This window comes from Amphiprion ocellaris, chromosome 22 (genome assembly GCF_022539595.1).
Source record: "Amphiprion ocellaris isolate individual 3 ecotype Okinawa chromosome 22, ASM2253959v1, whole genome shotgun sequence".
Classification (NCBI taxonomy): domain Eukaryota; kingdom Metazoa; phylum Chordata; class Actinopteri; family Pomacentridae; genus Amphiprion; species Amphiprion ocellaris.
Window position 1 is genome coordinate 5,768,130 of NC_072787.1, and position 15,088 is coordinate 5,783,217.

The 15,088-nt window shown below is 37.9% G+C and overlaps 2 protein-coding genes and 1 non-coding gene across 3 annotated transcripts; all 3 read left to right on the forward strand.

The window, feature by feature from the left end:
- Positions 1-1,934: 1,934 nt before the first annotated feature.
- rps20 (ribosomal protein S20) lies at positions 1,935-3,592 on the forward strand. The gene is made up of 4 exons (XM_023265448.3): positions 1,935-2,093; positions 2,910-3,009; positions 3,186-3,259; positions 3,374-3,592. Exons 1-4 carry the CDS (start codon positions 2,091-2,093, stop codon positions 3,554-3,556), a joined length of 360 nt encoding a protein of 119 aa, XP_023121216.1. The 5' UTR covers positions 1,935-2,090; the 3' UTR covers positions 3,557-3,592.
- LOC111565423 (small nucleolar RNA U54) lies at positions 3,051-3,118 on the forward strand. The gene has a single exon (XR_002745903.1). It is a non-coding gene; the product is annotated as a small nucleolar RNA U54 (small nucleolar RNA).
- Positions 3,593-5,290: 1,698 nt separating the features above from the next.
- On the forward strand, positions 5,291-14,695 carry zgc:56231 (uncharacterized protein LOC406257 homolog). Its single transcript, XM_023265459.3, has 18 exons — positions 5,291-5,628; positions 5,771-5,866; positions 7,151-7,270; positions 7,362-7,500; positions 7,586-7,770; positions 7,886-7,979; positions 9,098-9,274; positions 9,367-9,478; positions 9,551-9,613; positions 11,043-11,189; positions 11,361-11,526; positions 11,612-11,791; positions 12,101-12,240; positions 12,743-12,908; positions 13,692-13,815; positions 13,922-14,007; positions 14,089-14,208; positions 14,341-14,695. Exons 1-18 carry the CDS (start codon positions 5,548-5,550, stop codon positions 14,551-14,553), a joined length of 2,409 nt encoding a protein of 802 aa, XP_023121227.3. The 5' UTR covers positions 5,291-5,547; the 3' UTR covers positions 14,554-14,695.
- Positions 14,696-15,088: the final 393 nt, after the last annotated feature.

The window sequence follows — 15,088 nt, forward strand, 5'->3', positions numbered from 1 at the left end:
TCAGAATATACACTTAGCTATTATTAATGATCACTTCTTATCACATCAGATATAATTACATTAAAAATTCTGGTTTGTAACATTGACAGGTAGTTGCAGACGGTGACTGAACATGGTTTTACATCTTCTTTTATATCTGCCACTTGAATTCTAATGAACTACCCCTGTAACAAATACATGCCTTATATGAATGTTTGTCCATTGTGCTTTGCATCGATGGAAGACAACAAAATAAATGAAACTTTATCTGTGTTTTAACAGGAAGTTTTTACTGGCTGTAAAATGTTATTATATCTAACTTGACACTTTTCAGCTGCTTATCAACAGACTTGGTTAAAATACGTCTTTACTGCCCTCCAGTGGTGTGAATTGTGAACTTCTAAACACCTTTTGAGCGTCACCAATTTAAACAAATCACTATTTAATGGTAGTTTGGCTATTACAAACAACACCAGGCACGTCTGTACATGTAATATCTGTAATAATAATAAATTATCACAGAGGAATCCAAGACATAACTCACACAAAGCCATACTAAATTTCCCTGACAATTAGATTTTTTCAAGAATAAAACTTGTCAGCTAAAATCAAATTACCAAATCAATCAGACTTTATAGCACTTTTCTCATGAATAGAGCGCTTTACACAACGAAATGGAAAACAACAACAAGAAGAACAATTCAATCTCTGATTCCTATGAGCACATTCTGTTAGAAATTCTTGAAAATTAAGAAATGTAGCCATAAATAAAAGCAATAAGGAAACACCAGTGACAGCATAAGTTAAAATAAATAAATAAATAAAATAAATAAAAAGACCTTTAAAATGATTAGTACTTGGACAAAAAGAAGTATTTAAATGCAACTTGTTAGATAGAATGTACTATTTGTGTGAAATAAATATTTCGAAACTATTAGTGTTTGTGGTGCAATAAAACGTTGATCATTAGGGTAATCATAAAGTATTTCTATTCTATTCTATTTTTTTGTAGAAATCTTTATTTAAGAAAATAATGCAGTACAGTGCAACACAATAAAATGTGAACACAATCACCAGGGGGCTACAAACATTCAGGGGCAGTACCTCAGAGCATTACACTACACAAATATATTAAAAAGAACACACAAATCAAGAGTCTTCATGGCTTTAATATTAGTGGAATGTCTAATAGTTTTAATATATCGTTTGACTTCATTATCAAAGACAGAAAGAAGTGGTTTCTGATTAGTGTATCGACATTTGTGGATGTGCCATTTGGCTAAATATATAATAAGAGTCATAATATAAAATAGTTTTGTTTTTTTTTTGTTTTTTTGGCAGATGGATAGTCAGTGAAGCCAAACAATATATGTTCAAAGCACAAGGAAAAATGTGATTCAGTACAAGTAGAAATCAATTTGCAAATGTCGTCCCATAATTTGGTGGAGAAGGGGCAACACCAAAATAAATGAAAAACGTCTTCAGGGTGTCCTTCACCGAAAGAGCAAATTATATCTATGTCTCATTTGAATCGTTGTAAAAAGACTTTTGATGGGTAAAATCTGTGAATTATTTTTTAAGATACTTCTTTTACTTTATTATTTATCATATATCTAGCTGGCAGGTTCCACGTCTTTTTCCAGTTAAGGATATTAATAGTGTTCCAATAAGCTACCACATATGGGACTGATACGACATCTTTCTGAAACACTGAGCGTATACGATGATTAGTATTGCTTGTTGAGGAGAAACAAATTTGACCAATTTCAAGTTTGGTTGGATCAATGGGTAATAATGTTGGATTCTGTCCTGCTGTACTTTTAAAATTCGATTCTATTGTATTGATTCATACAGTATGTGTTGCTGCCCCCTAGTGGTAACAGCAGCCAACTACAGCTCAAATTCACGCCTGGCCGTTAGATGTCGCTGTTACTGTTGAGTGTAAAACACCACCGAAGAAGAGGCGGGGCCCCGGATGAAGAGTAGTTAAGCAGGAAGCGGGCCTCTGCTCGGTCTTTTCCCGAAGAGCTAACCACGTTAGTAGCACCTGTTCCTGGCTCACCGCTGTTCGCTTGAATTTCTTCCGAATAAGTCGGTCAGGAATAATCAAAATGGTATGTGATGTTTAAAAATAAACGCAACTGACGAATACGAGCCGTTTCTGCTTGTAATTAGATAATTTTAGAGCTTAATTTGCACTTTAAAATTCAGAGTGGGGAAGCTAGCGCCGACAGCTAACGACGCTAGTGGACCTCCCGCTATACGCAATTCACCAAACATGCTCTTTAATATTATTGTAATATTTGCTGCTATTATTAACGTCTTCACACGTGAGACAGCAACTCCTCCGTTAAATTGGAGCATAATTTACTATTCGGCATACATCTCAGTGTGACAGGAGACTGGTAGAAAGTTTAGTCTTTGTCTGGAAGGTTCAGGTTCTGTTTAGTGGCTGTTTTAGACATCAGCTGTTGAGATTAATGCGGGATTTAGAGAAACAATCACACTTACCCAAAAGGTATTGAACATGAAACAATTTATGTTCATACGATTATAGTTTTTTAGGTCCTCCATGCGCTGCTAAACTGACGTTGCGTTCAGGTGCTGCTGCTTCCAGAGTGTTTTAGGTTGTAAACAGGAGGAATAATTATGGCAGGAATTAGATGTAGTAGCTTATTTAGATTTCCGCTGGGGTTTAACTTGATTGGGAACAATCTCTCCTATATTTGTTGAGTGACTTCTTTCATATTAAAGAAGTAAAGTGATAGAAAGTAATCCATAATCTGTAATACAAGTGAGATATTTCAGCCCTTCAATTCTCCTGTCCTCACCAGTGTCCATTTCTGCACACAATTTCTGCCACCTATAACTCTAAGAAATGTCTGAATGTAATGTCAGTTTTTCTAAAAGCATTTCTTCTACAATTACAGGCTTTCAAGGACACTGGCAAGGCACCTGTTGAAACGGAGGTTGCCATCCACCGCATCCGTATCACCCTCACCAGCCGCAACGTCAAATCTCTGGAGAAGGGTAATTATGCTGCAATAAATGTTGACAATTTATTCTAGACCTGAGCTATGAGGATAAAAATTTGACCGTGATAAACCCTGATGACTTTATACGCTATTCTGAGCCATGGTTTCAAAAGTATCATAAAGAGTTTGCTTGTTGCTTGTGGTGTTAAGTTGTCTTTTTGTGATCTTCAGTCTGCGCTGACCTGATCCGTGGGGCTAAGGAGAAGAACCTGAAGGTGAAGGGACCTGTCCGCATGCCAACCAAGGTACTAAAGATTGTGAATCAGACAAATTATGATTGCTCTATTTGTCATTCTCATTTGGGAACTCTGGATTTTTTGACATTGCAAAGATATAATCTGTTACCTCTGCCTCTCCAGACTCTGCGAATCACCACCAGAAAGACTCCCTGTGGTGAGGGATCCAAAACCTGGGATCGCTTCCAGATGAGGATCCATAAGCGCCTGATAGATCTGCACAGCCCATCTGAGATCGTGAAGCAGATCACCTCCATCAGCATTGAACCCGGTGTCGAGGTTGAAGTCACCATCGCTGATGCATAAACTGCGCAGATGTTTCAATAAAGAAAATCAAAATAAGGAATCCGTGACATGGTGTTATTTGGATGTTTCCGTGTTTGTGTGAATCATGAGCCTTTTTGATAAGAGAAAACATATATAGTCCCTAAAGAAGGGCGGTATAAGGACTGAGAAATCCATCAGCTTGTAAACTTCTAATTGAACTCCAACTAATTATGCAGGAAATGGAAAGTCACAGAAGATGCTAGACTTGGATTCTGGATGATGTAGCTAGCTGGCTGATTTTTGTGAATGTGGTTTGTTGCTATGACAACTGGAGCAGACCAATAAGGCAGTGAGTTAATTTAAATCAAATCCCTGTTTATTCAGTGTTGTCCTGTTCCCTGTTATCGTCGGCTCAGTGAGGGGTTTTTGCAACCACAACTCAGAAATGTACTGCTTTAAAGTCACAACATTCAACTTATCCAGGATTATTGCCTTTCTGTACGTCTGTTAGTGGGAAAACCTTAATTTCTGAATGCATCTAATGACAAAATAAGAGGGAAATCTGTCCAGGAACCACAGGAAATTAACTCTTTAAATCACCTCCCAAAAAAAGAGGACATGCTTCATGTTTTTTCTGACATTCTCATCCAGAAAGTACAGAAATAAACTATTGAATCATTAGGCAGGAATCTTTTCTATGGCTCCTGTACAATAACTCTGTCTCTCACCTGTCAACATCTTCACACTTAAAATAAATTTCATCAGACTATACAATATTTTCCCCTGAATATTGTCTAACTAATAAAATTCCTCCTCACTAACTTATTCTTTTCACCCAGAAAAGTTAACACTGAAAAAACACTGCAAATGTCAGCTTTATTTTCAGGTACTTTGATAGAGTTCATTAACCAGCAGAAATGTTTCTTTCTACTCATATGGGACAAATCAATGCTCAACAAATATAATCCCATCTTTTCCATTTGGGTATTTGGAGTCTTGTGACTTTTTATAGAGGCAAAACTCTGAATTTCCCAGACATTTATTAACCCTCGTGTCATACTGCGGATCAAATTGACCCGTTTAATGTGGGAAAAAAAAAAATGTTCCCAGTGAAACTTCTGATGTCCACATTTTCAACATTTATGTGAAAATTTTGAACATTTTTTCATGGAACAATAGAAATGTTTAAAAAAAATGTCTCTTAAAAAAATTCACACACACAAAAAAAATCAAAATCCAGCAAATTTCACTAGATTTTGGTTGATTTTTATGTGAATGTTCTTAAAGAAAATATTAGAAGTTTTACTGATATATATGTAACCACTTTAGATATTTTTTAGGATTTTTTTGGAAGATTTTTACTCATTTTTTGAAAATATTTGCAAGAATTTTCTTGCAAAATTTGGAGGATTTTTTAAAAATAATAAAACTTTTAAGCAATTATTGGAATTTTCTTCCTGAAGGTTTTGCAAATTTTCAGAAATTTGGGGGATTTTTTTGCTGAATTTTTAGATTTTTTTCAGACAAGGAAACAATACTTTTCGGTGCCCGTAAATGAGGACAACAGGAGCGTTAAGCCCAGTAATGCACTAAAAGGCTTTTTTCAGTGGGGTTCGTCATTAATTTTTTCTTTTAGATTAAAACTAAACTGGCTGAAGAAGTTCTTGGGTGGTAAGAGAAACTATCATCCTATAGAACTAACATTTTTAATCTGATATAAAATCATCCCAGCAGACATGCAGTGAGTCTCCAAGCTGGTTGGTCAAACCTGATGAGTCGCCTGAGTTCACATCTGCTTTCAATTAAAACTGATCAGAAACTCTCCTTGGATTTTCAGAGGAGGAAAACCAGCCAGCCTACCTGCAGCGCTTGTTACACCAAAAAAGGTCATTTTGAGGCCAAACTATTTTGTGAGTCGAGTCAGGAGCTGTTAAATTATAATTTATTCACACAAATAGTTATAATTTCTTGTGCACCAAGTGAATTAGGTGGATGAATAGGACCTTATTTTGGATCTAACCTGCCTCAAGATGAGTAAAGTCACTGACTTGAATGGTGAAGACAGTATCTGTATGGCACCTGTTGACATGGATTTGACTTCAGTCCAGCAGGTAATTAACAGTAGCTGCAGTAGTAGCAGTGCTTACCTGCCTGTACAAGTTTGTCAACATTTTTAATTAAAACCGTGTATAACTTCAGATTATATGCACTGAGGTTAGTTTCTGCTCTACCTTGTCTTTTTGTCATTGATAGACTGACACGCCGACTTGTGCTGAGCAGCAGACGATGAGAGTTTACCTCAGAGTCCGGCCTTTCTCTAAAGAGGAGCTCTCTGACAATGAGGATCAGGTACAGTACAGCGTGGAAACTGTTTCATTCTGTCTTTCACCAGGTTGACAAATAATTATTTAGAAATATTACTCTTTATCCTGTTTTGTTCATGTAAAAGTCTTGCAGTTCATCTGCATTATGTATCTGGTTTCCAAATAATTGGGTGGAGTGTAAGGAATGAGCTTATATTTCAAAACAAGATACTCTACAGTTTTATTATTTGAGACTGAGGCAAAAAGCACAAGTTCATTCAAGGACCTGAAGTCAGCACTGTTGTCACCCCACTCCAGACCGGATAGAAAAACAATTATTGTAAACATTAAAAAAAAAAAAATAAATAAATAATTTAAATCCATATCTAGTCTTAGATTAAACCCATAAAAACTCACCTCTGTGTATTAAAGTTGCATATTCGGTGCTTTTTTGCATCATAATTATCCCTTCTTGCCTTACGATGGATTAAATGTAAGTGTACACCATTAATTCCTCTAGAATGTGCAGATCTATGAAATAGGCTCTTGTTTTTCCCACTTACCCCTCCCTACTCACTGCAGCTCGAGCATATCAGCTCACCTACGACTGCTAAAAACTGCTACCACATACAACAGGAATGACACAGAAAGTTCCACAGGACTGATTCTAAGGTTTGCCGAAACCTCAGAAGTCTGAATCCATGTTTTTGAAACTATCATTGCTACGCTACAGTTTCAAAATGGAAATACTCAGTCATGGTGCTGATTGCTTATTGTCTCCAAGATGTCTCTGTTGGCATATAATTAAAAAAAACTTATGGATATATTAACAAGGTTAAAAAAAATGTGACTTTCATTGGAATAGCAGTCTTCAAACATGAATAAATATGAATTTGATCAGCTGATCTTGCAGCTTAATATGTTTGAGAGTACACTTGTTACTGCCCATCAAAATGAAACCAGTTTTGCACTATCTCACAACTTTCCTCGTGTACTTGATGAACCTTTAATATAGGATAACCTCATGACACATTGTACTCTTGTATGTTATGGTCTGAGCAGACTTGCCTGTTATAGATCCATGACTACTGTTTAAATGATCTGATATTTTTATGGAGAAGATAAAGCCCTGATCCAGAAATGGTACTGTATAGACTAAATCTATATCCACTCCATCTCTTCTGACTGAATAGTTTTTACAGTTGCAGTACAGTCTTGTTCCATGAATTATGGCAATACTCCTTTTTTTCAGTGATATGACTAAGATTGTGCTTTCTTCTTTTCACTTAGGCTACTCTGCCAATATTCCTGTTTTTGTTCCTCTCTTCAGGACTGTGTTGTGATTGAAAACAGCCAGACAGTGACACTGAATGCACCAAAGGGTTCTGCGACCATGAAGAGCAGTGAAAAGGGAATCGGCATGTCACTCCACAAATTCTCCTTCTCAAAGGTTCGGAACTTTCCAAATGTCTTTTGTGCCATTTTCAGCGAGTACACACGTCCATTTTTAGCGTCTTTTTCATCTTTCTGTTGGCTTTTAGATTTTTGGACCGGAGATGACGCAGGCTGAGCTGTTCGAGGACACAGTTAAAAGCCAAATGTTTGATTTCTTGGAGGGGAAGAATGCGTTGATATTCAGCTATGGTGTAACCAATGCTGGGAAAACATTCACAATCCAAGGTATGGATCCTCACAACTTCCTGAGCATTCTTCCAAGCCAGAAATCATCCAGAAGTTCTTGTAATACTGCTGTGACATCTTTTAGGAACTCCTAAAGAGCCAGGAATACTACCTCGAGTGCTGGACGCCACCTTTCACTACATTGAAGGTCACCAGTATGATGGGATGGATGTGAAACCCTTCCTCAGGAACGGTGCTCAATATCTGGATCCTGAGCAGGTCAAGCAGGAGAGAAGTGTCAAAGCTGCCATTTTTGCTTCAGTCAAAGAAGTGAGGACTCAGTTCTGCCTAAATGTGTTCCTGAAAATAGAAAATAACAGGAAATGCACACCAGAACCATGCTGCAGGTAGTGCTCTAACACAGTATGTCTTTGCTGTGGTCTAGGAGTGTGATCCTGTCAGAGCCAGCAGCGGTTCAGAGACTCTGGCTTCTTCTGTCGCAACTTTGTCATCATCAACTTCAGTCAACAGTCAGACAGGTAGCATTAATGAATTCAACACACTGTGTATTAGACAGTCCCTCCAGGATTTTGCGGGTGTTTTTTGAGATTGACCTAAAATGCCAGAATTCGCGGCAGCTTTTCTCAAAACTTGCGATGTAAGATGTGATGTTTTAAGTGTATTTGTTGCTATGAAGTTGCAGGAGACAGTGACAATTGCTGAAAGGTTGCATATTTTTTCAGCTTTTAGAACATATTTCAACATTGTAATTGACAATATTTATTCCGAGATTAATTCTTTAATGCTCCAAGCCATTGACACAACTGGCACACCATGGTGGGAAATTAGCAGCAGCCAGATACTGGTTTAACATGAAGTGGTAGGTAGATTTAAAGCACAAGATGATAGTTTACTATTGAATTAATAACATTGGGACATATCTGTCAGTGGCATAAAAAGTTCATTTCACATCCTGGCACACATGCATTCACACACACATGCTCACAGCTTGTCATGTCAATTAGCAAGAAAAGCACTCGGAGAGCACAGTACTCCCCCAAGACTATTCTTTCCCACACCTTGTCCTGAACACAGGCGTGAGTTATGCATGTGTACGTTATGTACAGACACCGAATCGCATGACCTAAATATATAGCGGGTGGCGGGAATTGATGGGACTCGGAAACACCCCCACAATTTAATCAATTATTCCTTGTATTATTTCCAACAGATAAGTCCTGATAAGTCTGCAACAGTGGATTTGTAGTAGGATCGCAATCATGTGATCATCAGCAGGCAGCTGACGTAGCGTTCACTTGTTGTCATAGTTACAGTGACATTGTGCCACTATCTTGCAATGATACAGAAATCTTGAACAAATCCGTGGATTCAGACTATAAGCTGCATCACTGCCAAAATCTAATCACTTGGTCCTTGTGTCATTTCTGACATTCCCTGAAAATTTCATCCAAATCCATTATTCCGCTTTTGAGTAATGTTGCTAACAGACAAACAGACGGACAAACGTACGCCTTCGCCGAGTTCCTTGGCAGAGTAATGAGTATCCTGTCACTGTGCATAATGCTTTTTCTTTCCCAGAATTTTGCTTCTTTGGTTTATTTCTCTCTCTGTGCTCCCTGCTTTGTTCCCTCTTCAGTGTTGGCTACAAACCCAACAGACTCAAGCAGCAGCCAGTTTGCCTTATGGGTGGCATTCTTTGAAATCTACAATGAGTGTGTATATGATCTACTTCAACCGACCCTCTACACAAAACCTAAAAAGCGAGCCTCTCTTCGCGTCTGTGATGACGGTGCTGGAAATGCTTATGTTAAAGGTGTGGAAATGATTTACCATTTGTTCTTCATTTGGTACAAATATGGCTGCAATAGTTCCGGCTCAAAACTGAATGTATGTTTTTAATCTAAGATCTAAGGTGGATTAACATTCACAACCTGGGTGAAGCCTTCAAACTGCTACAGTTTGGGAATAAAAACAGAAGTGCTGCAGCCACTAAGATGAACCAATCCTCTAGTAGAAGGTAAGCTGAGTGGTTCATCTCTTAACTCAATGTTTTCTTTTGTTTCAAGACTCATTTCAGTGCTTTTTACAGCCACAGCATATTTACCATGAAGTTACTGAGGATTGATGAAGATTCAGTTAAAGGAATTTCAGAGTGAGTATCTGTGGTCTTGTGAATATTCAAATTTCTGCTCATTTTCAAGCTTTTTTTTTGTTATCTATGCAATTTCATCATTGCGACAAACATATTGTAGATCACCATCTCAATTCTGTAAGATTTAGTATTTGTTTCCCCAAAATAGATCAATACTGCAGTAATAATGACTGTAAAATTTAAAATGCATCAATGTAGGGCTCATCCCCTTGCAGCAAAAATCATAAGCTTGGCTGTGTCATCTAATTCAGGGCTGTCACACTCATCTTAGTTCATGGGCCACATACAGCCCAATTTGATCTCCAGTGGGCCGGACCAGTAAAATCAGAGCATAACAACTCCAAATTTTTCCTTTATTTTAGTGTAAAAAAAAAAAAAAGAGACATGTTCACATGTAAGGAACAATCTTTTTACAAAACATTATGAACAAACTGAAATTTAAGAAAAATAAATTCAATTTCAACAACATTATGTCCCAGTTTGTCTTTTATACATTATAACTTCCAGATCACAGAGTGTCTACAAAGGAACAAAACATTTAGTCACAGGTATCTGGAACTGAACGATATAGTATTTTACTTTAAAAAAGAGAAAAAAACAACAAAAATTAGACGCGTAACAAAAGCGAGGAACAAAATTACAAAAAATGAGACAAACGTCACAAAACAAAAAAGACACAAAAAAGTAGTCAAAAAAGTTACAAAGAAACAAAAAAATGGACAAACAACACAAATGAGACAAAAAATGACAAAAGCATGAAACAAAACGAGAAAAACGATACACAAAACACTAAATAATGCTAATCACAAAATGACAAAAATGAGACAAAATACACAAGTGAGACGAAAAGGAAACATAAAACGACAAACGTGAGAAAGGATAAGTCAGAAAGACAAAAACAAAAAAACAAGACAAAATATTACTTTATATTACATTATAATATTTTAATATAATATTATATTATTATTATAATATTGTCTGTTCCAGTCGCATTTCTTCTGTACTCATTACATGTGTCAAAGATCTGATGCACACGTTTGTTCTAAGCATTGAAATATATTGTATAAAATGTGGTTGCCTCAGTGGGGACAGTATGGAAAATAGTGTCAGCAGAGGGCAGTTAAAATCATAAAGATTAGTTCTGCATCTTTCTTACACAAAATGCAACTGTCAAAGTACAATTGAAAAGAAAAAACAATTCAAACTGTTAGAAATGCATCTAAACGAAAAGTGAAATATAATAACTCATTTGAAACTGAATGAACAACATAAATTAGCTTGATAAGGAATTTATTCAGAGCTTAACTCATGAGTTATTGGGCCACATTTAAGGTTCTTGAAGACTGATTTAGCTGCTCTGATAGATCCCATATCGCAAACGAGGCTGTAATACAGGAAATAATTGCTAAAATTTTAATTTGCTTCTCAGGTTTTCTCTGTGTGACCTGGCTGGCTCAGAAAGATGCAACAAAACCAAGACTTTTGGAGAGAGGCTGAAGGAGGCGGGAAACATCAATAACTCCCTGCTCATCCTGGGAAAGTGCATCACCGCCCTCCGTAACAATCAGACTGACAGGTACCGTGAGCCACGGGTTGGTCACCAGCTGCTCAGAGTTTAAGTTGAATCTGTAAATGATTGGTGAACACGCCTAACTCATTGAACATTTAGGTGAGGCAAACATGACTCTGAATGAATCATATTGTTCTGTGTTGCTGAGATTATCTGTGTTCTCACGTTATCCATAAGAATGAAGAGCAGCTACATCCCTTTCCGAGAGAGCAAGCTCACCAAGCTCTTCCAGACTTTCTTCTGCGGGAAAGGAAGAGCCTCGATGATCGTCAACATCAACCAGTGTGCTTCCACCTACGACGAGACTCTCCATGTGATGAAGTTCTCTGCTGTTGCCAAACAGGTTGGTCTCAGTGCGTAATGCGGTGAAGTTAATCAAAAAGAATCTGGTTGAGCTGAGGCTCTAATCTCACCTGTGCTTTTTGTAGGTGGTGCAGGTGATCCCAGACAAGCCTCTGGAATCTCTGTCTGCTTGTGTGGTTGGTCGAGATGGAAAACCTCTGGTGAGGAATGGAGTGATTGACAGTGAGGCCCTGGAGAGCTTCCTGTCTGAAGAGGAGCTGCTGGACGACGAGGACGAGGCCGACACGTCTGTGCTGCCCCAAAGTGTACGACTCCTGTTTCATTTTTGTTTTACAGATGTGTCAGATGAAGTACAAAAGACATTCTCCAGTTGTATTTGTAGTATTTTACTTTAAGCTTTTCAAAGGATGAGATCATCCCCAAACTGCTGGCTTTGCGATATTAGCTGAAAGCACCCATTATACCACAGAGCTGCTGTACACTTTCAAATCTCATTCTAATATAAGGCTTGGGATTTAGTTTCTTTACTAATGCAGTAGTTGGGGAGTAGTTTATACACTCCACTGCATTTCTAACCATTCTAATCTGTATCTGTTTCACTCTAATGTTCCTAGGGGCTTGTGAATATGATCGAGAATCTGAAAACAAAACTTCTCGCTGAGCGAAGAAAAAATCTGGTACAGGAAATGGAAATTCGCAAGGAAATGGGTGATGCCATGTTACAGCAGCTCATGGAGAGTGAAGAACTCCGCACGTATGTTCCTTATTTAAATTTAAATTTTGCAATACATACACTACCGTTCAAAAGTCTGGGGTCACCCAGGCAATTTCATGTTTTCCATTAAAAACTCACACTTTTATCCATGTGCTAACATAACTGCACAAGGGTTTTCTAACCATCAATGAGCCTTTCAACACCATTAGCTAACACAATGTAGCATTAGAACACAAGAGTGATGGTTGCTGGAAATGTTCCTCTGTACCCCCATGGAGATATTCCTTTAAAAATCAGCCGTTTCCAGCTAGAATAGTCATTTACCACATTAACAAAGTCTAGACTGTATTTCTGATTCATTTAATGTTATCTTCATTGAAAAAAACTGCTTTTCTTTCAAAAAATAAGGACATTTCTAAGTGGCCCTAACCTTTTGAACAGTAGTGCACATACTGTATAATAACAATTTTAGCAATAATGTCTCCATGTAGAGTCAACATGCAACCAAACCTTGTAAATAACATTTTCTCCAACTGTTAAGTCGAGAGATAGAGGAGCTGAAGGAGAGCTACCAGGAGAAACTGGAGAACACCTTCGAGATGTACAAAGACGCTATAAAGGAACATGCTTACCAGAGCGCTATGAACAATCTGGAAGATGACTATGTGCCGCTCGATGAGTTCACGGCTGAACAAGAGAAAGTAGAGGTCTGTTTTAAAAATGATCTATTAGCAGGTCAGAAATAAATAAAATTTTAAAGAGCCCATCTTATTTTTTTCTTTAATTTAGTGTATTATAGCTTTTCTTATTCACATGTTAAAGGTCTGCAAGCTAACAAAGCCAAAAGTTTTTGTCTGTCAACACTTGTCTTTGATTACTTAATTGCGTCACTATTTAACCCATTTGCATGAGGCCTGTGTAGCAGCTAGTGTGACATGCCCACCATTATGTCCTCACAAGAGCCACTTCTGCTAGAGGTAGGCTACATTCCTGCACTCAGAATTCTGCGGTTATGGCAATACCCAAGGTAGCCTCATTTTCATCAGACCAGCTGTCCAGTCAGAGCAGATGGGGCTTTAAAGAAGCAGGAGCTAAAATGGAGAATTTTAGAGAGGTTGAGAAGATGTGTTGCAGTATGACATTAATATTGTGGTGTTTTGTTTTGTTTTTGTTTTTTTTTTTTAACTTTTAAGGCATGTAAACATATTACAGTTAAACCCCACAATAAAATTTTGAATCTGTAAATGTGGATAGTATGGGCTCTTTAATTGAGGTTCTGCTAGATTAAGGCCTTGAGCTCACTTCACTGACCTGAAAAAGCCAAAGTTTGCAAAGTAATGCAGTTTGTAATGTTGAATGAAATCTTTTTAAACTGCAGACAGACTTTAAAGAACTCTGATAATCTCCCATGCTATGCTGACAATCTAAGTAGTCGGTAAATCTTTAAATCAGTAACAAAAATATCTGCTTTGGCTCCTATGGCTGTGTAGGCTCTCAGACGTAAAGTGTCTGAGCTGGAGAACGTAGCATCCAGAACCAGAGGAGGAAGTCCTGCAGTTCCAGCAGTGGACCAATGGTGCCAAACCCAACCATCTAAAGCGACAGAAGACACAGGTCAGCTTAATATCTTTCCTTTGGACATAGCTCAGTATCTTCTCTATTTCAGAAAATGTCCAATCAGTGAAATATGAATAATTTGTTTGTTGAAATGCCGCCACAGTGAAAGTCGACACAGGAGATGATCGATTCAAACGTCTTCACAGAGAAAAATGTGCCATAGAGAGGATGTGTGAGGATAAACAAGAGGTAACGAGGACAAAATTTCCCAGTTAAACATGTGCTCAGCCTGATTATGTAATCACATCAGTGTTAATGTTTGGTCTCCAGTTAATTTTGTCCCTAGAGAAAAGGCTGATGGAGCTCAGTGGAACACTGCAGAAGGTCAGAGACGGCTTCCTGGAGAAATCTGCTGATCTGGAGGTTCTGCAGAAGAAGTCTGATGATCAGGTGAGGTGACTGACGGAGGTTTATGAATAATAATATTTGAAGTTCAAAGGGTGCTGGTGAATTGGGCAAAGGTGACCTTATCAAGATTGGTGTATGTGGTGTAAATATTTTCATTCCTTTTGTCCAATTAAGGCAAAATCCATGCAGGACCTCGTTCAGCAAAATGTTGAGAAGGACAGGGAGATTGCCTCGCTCAAGGCAGAACTTGTCAAGCTGTCCCAGGAGTCCCTTGTACAGGCTAAGACCAAGAGAGGTCTGCTGGCCAACATCAGGGAGGCAGTCACGTCACCACGGAAGACACCTGGCCGAACACTCAGAAAAACCTCTAAGACTGTAAACCACTAACAAACCAAGCATCTACACAACAGTTGCACTTTTAACGATAGTTTTAATTTGTTTTTTAAAAGCTTTTGGAGGAACCTGGGTACACAATCCCCAGAAACCATATGAATGATGACACTTATTTATGGTTTTTATTAAGTGGAGTGTGTCATTTGTTGTGTTTTTTTTTTAAAGGTTTGTGATGTTTCCCATCTTAAATAAAACTAATAACTTCCAAGAATTAATTTCTATTCATGTCACGCACAATATGTTTTCCATTCTGAGCACCAGTGGCGTGTTGTCAGTTCATGGTCACTGCTTACGCATATATGGGTTCTCTTTTGTGGTGTGCTTTTTCCACATGGAAACCTCCTCATACATGCATACATACACTGCTAAAGAAATGTCGCGTGCTTCTTCCAAGCATGAATTCAAGCATTATTTCAGTACAACAACCTGGTCAAATAAGGCCATCCATTTCCTGGCGCCTGAGGGGGAAATGAACCACGGAGGACCCTGATAGAACAAAGAACCTATGTACAACTTTCAGTACCCTTAA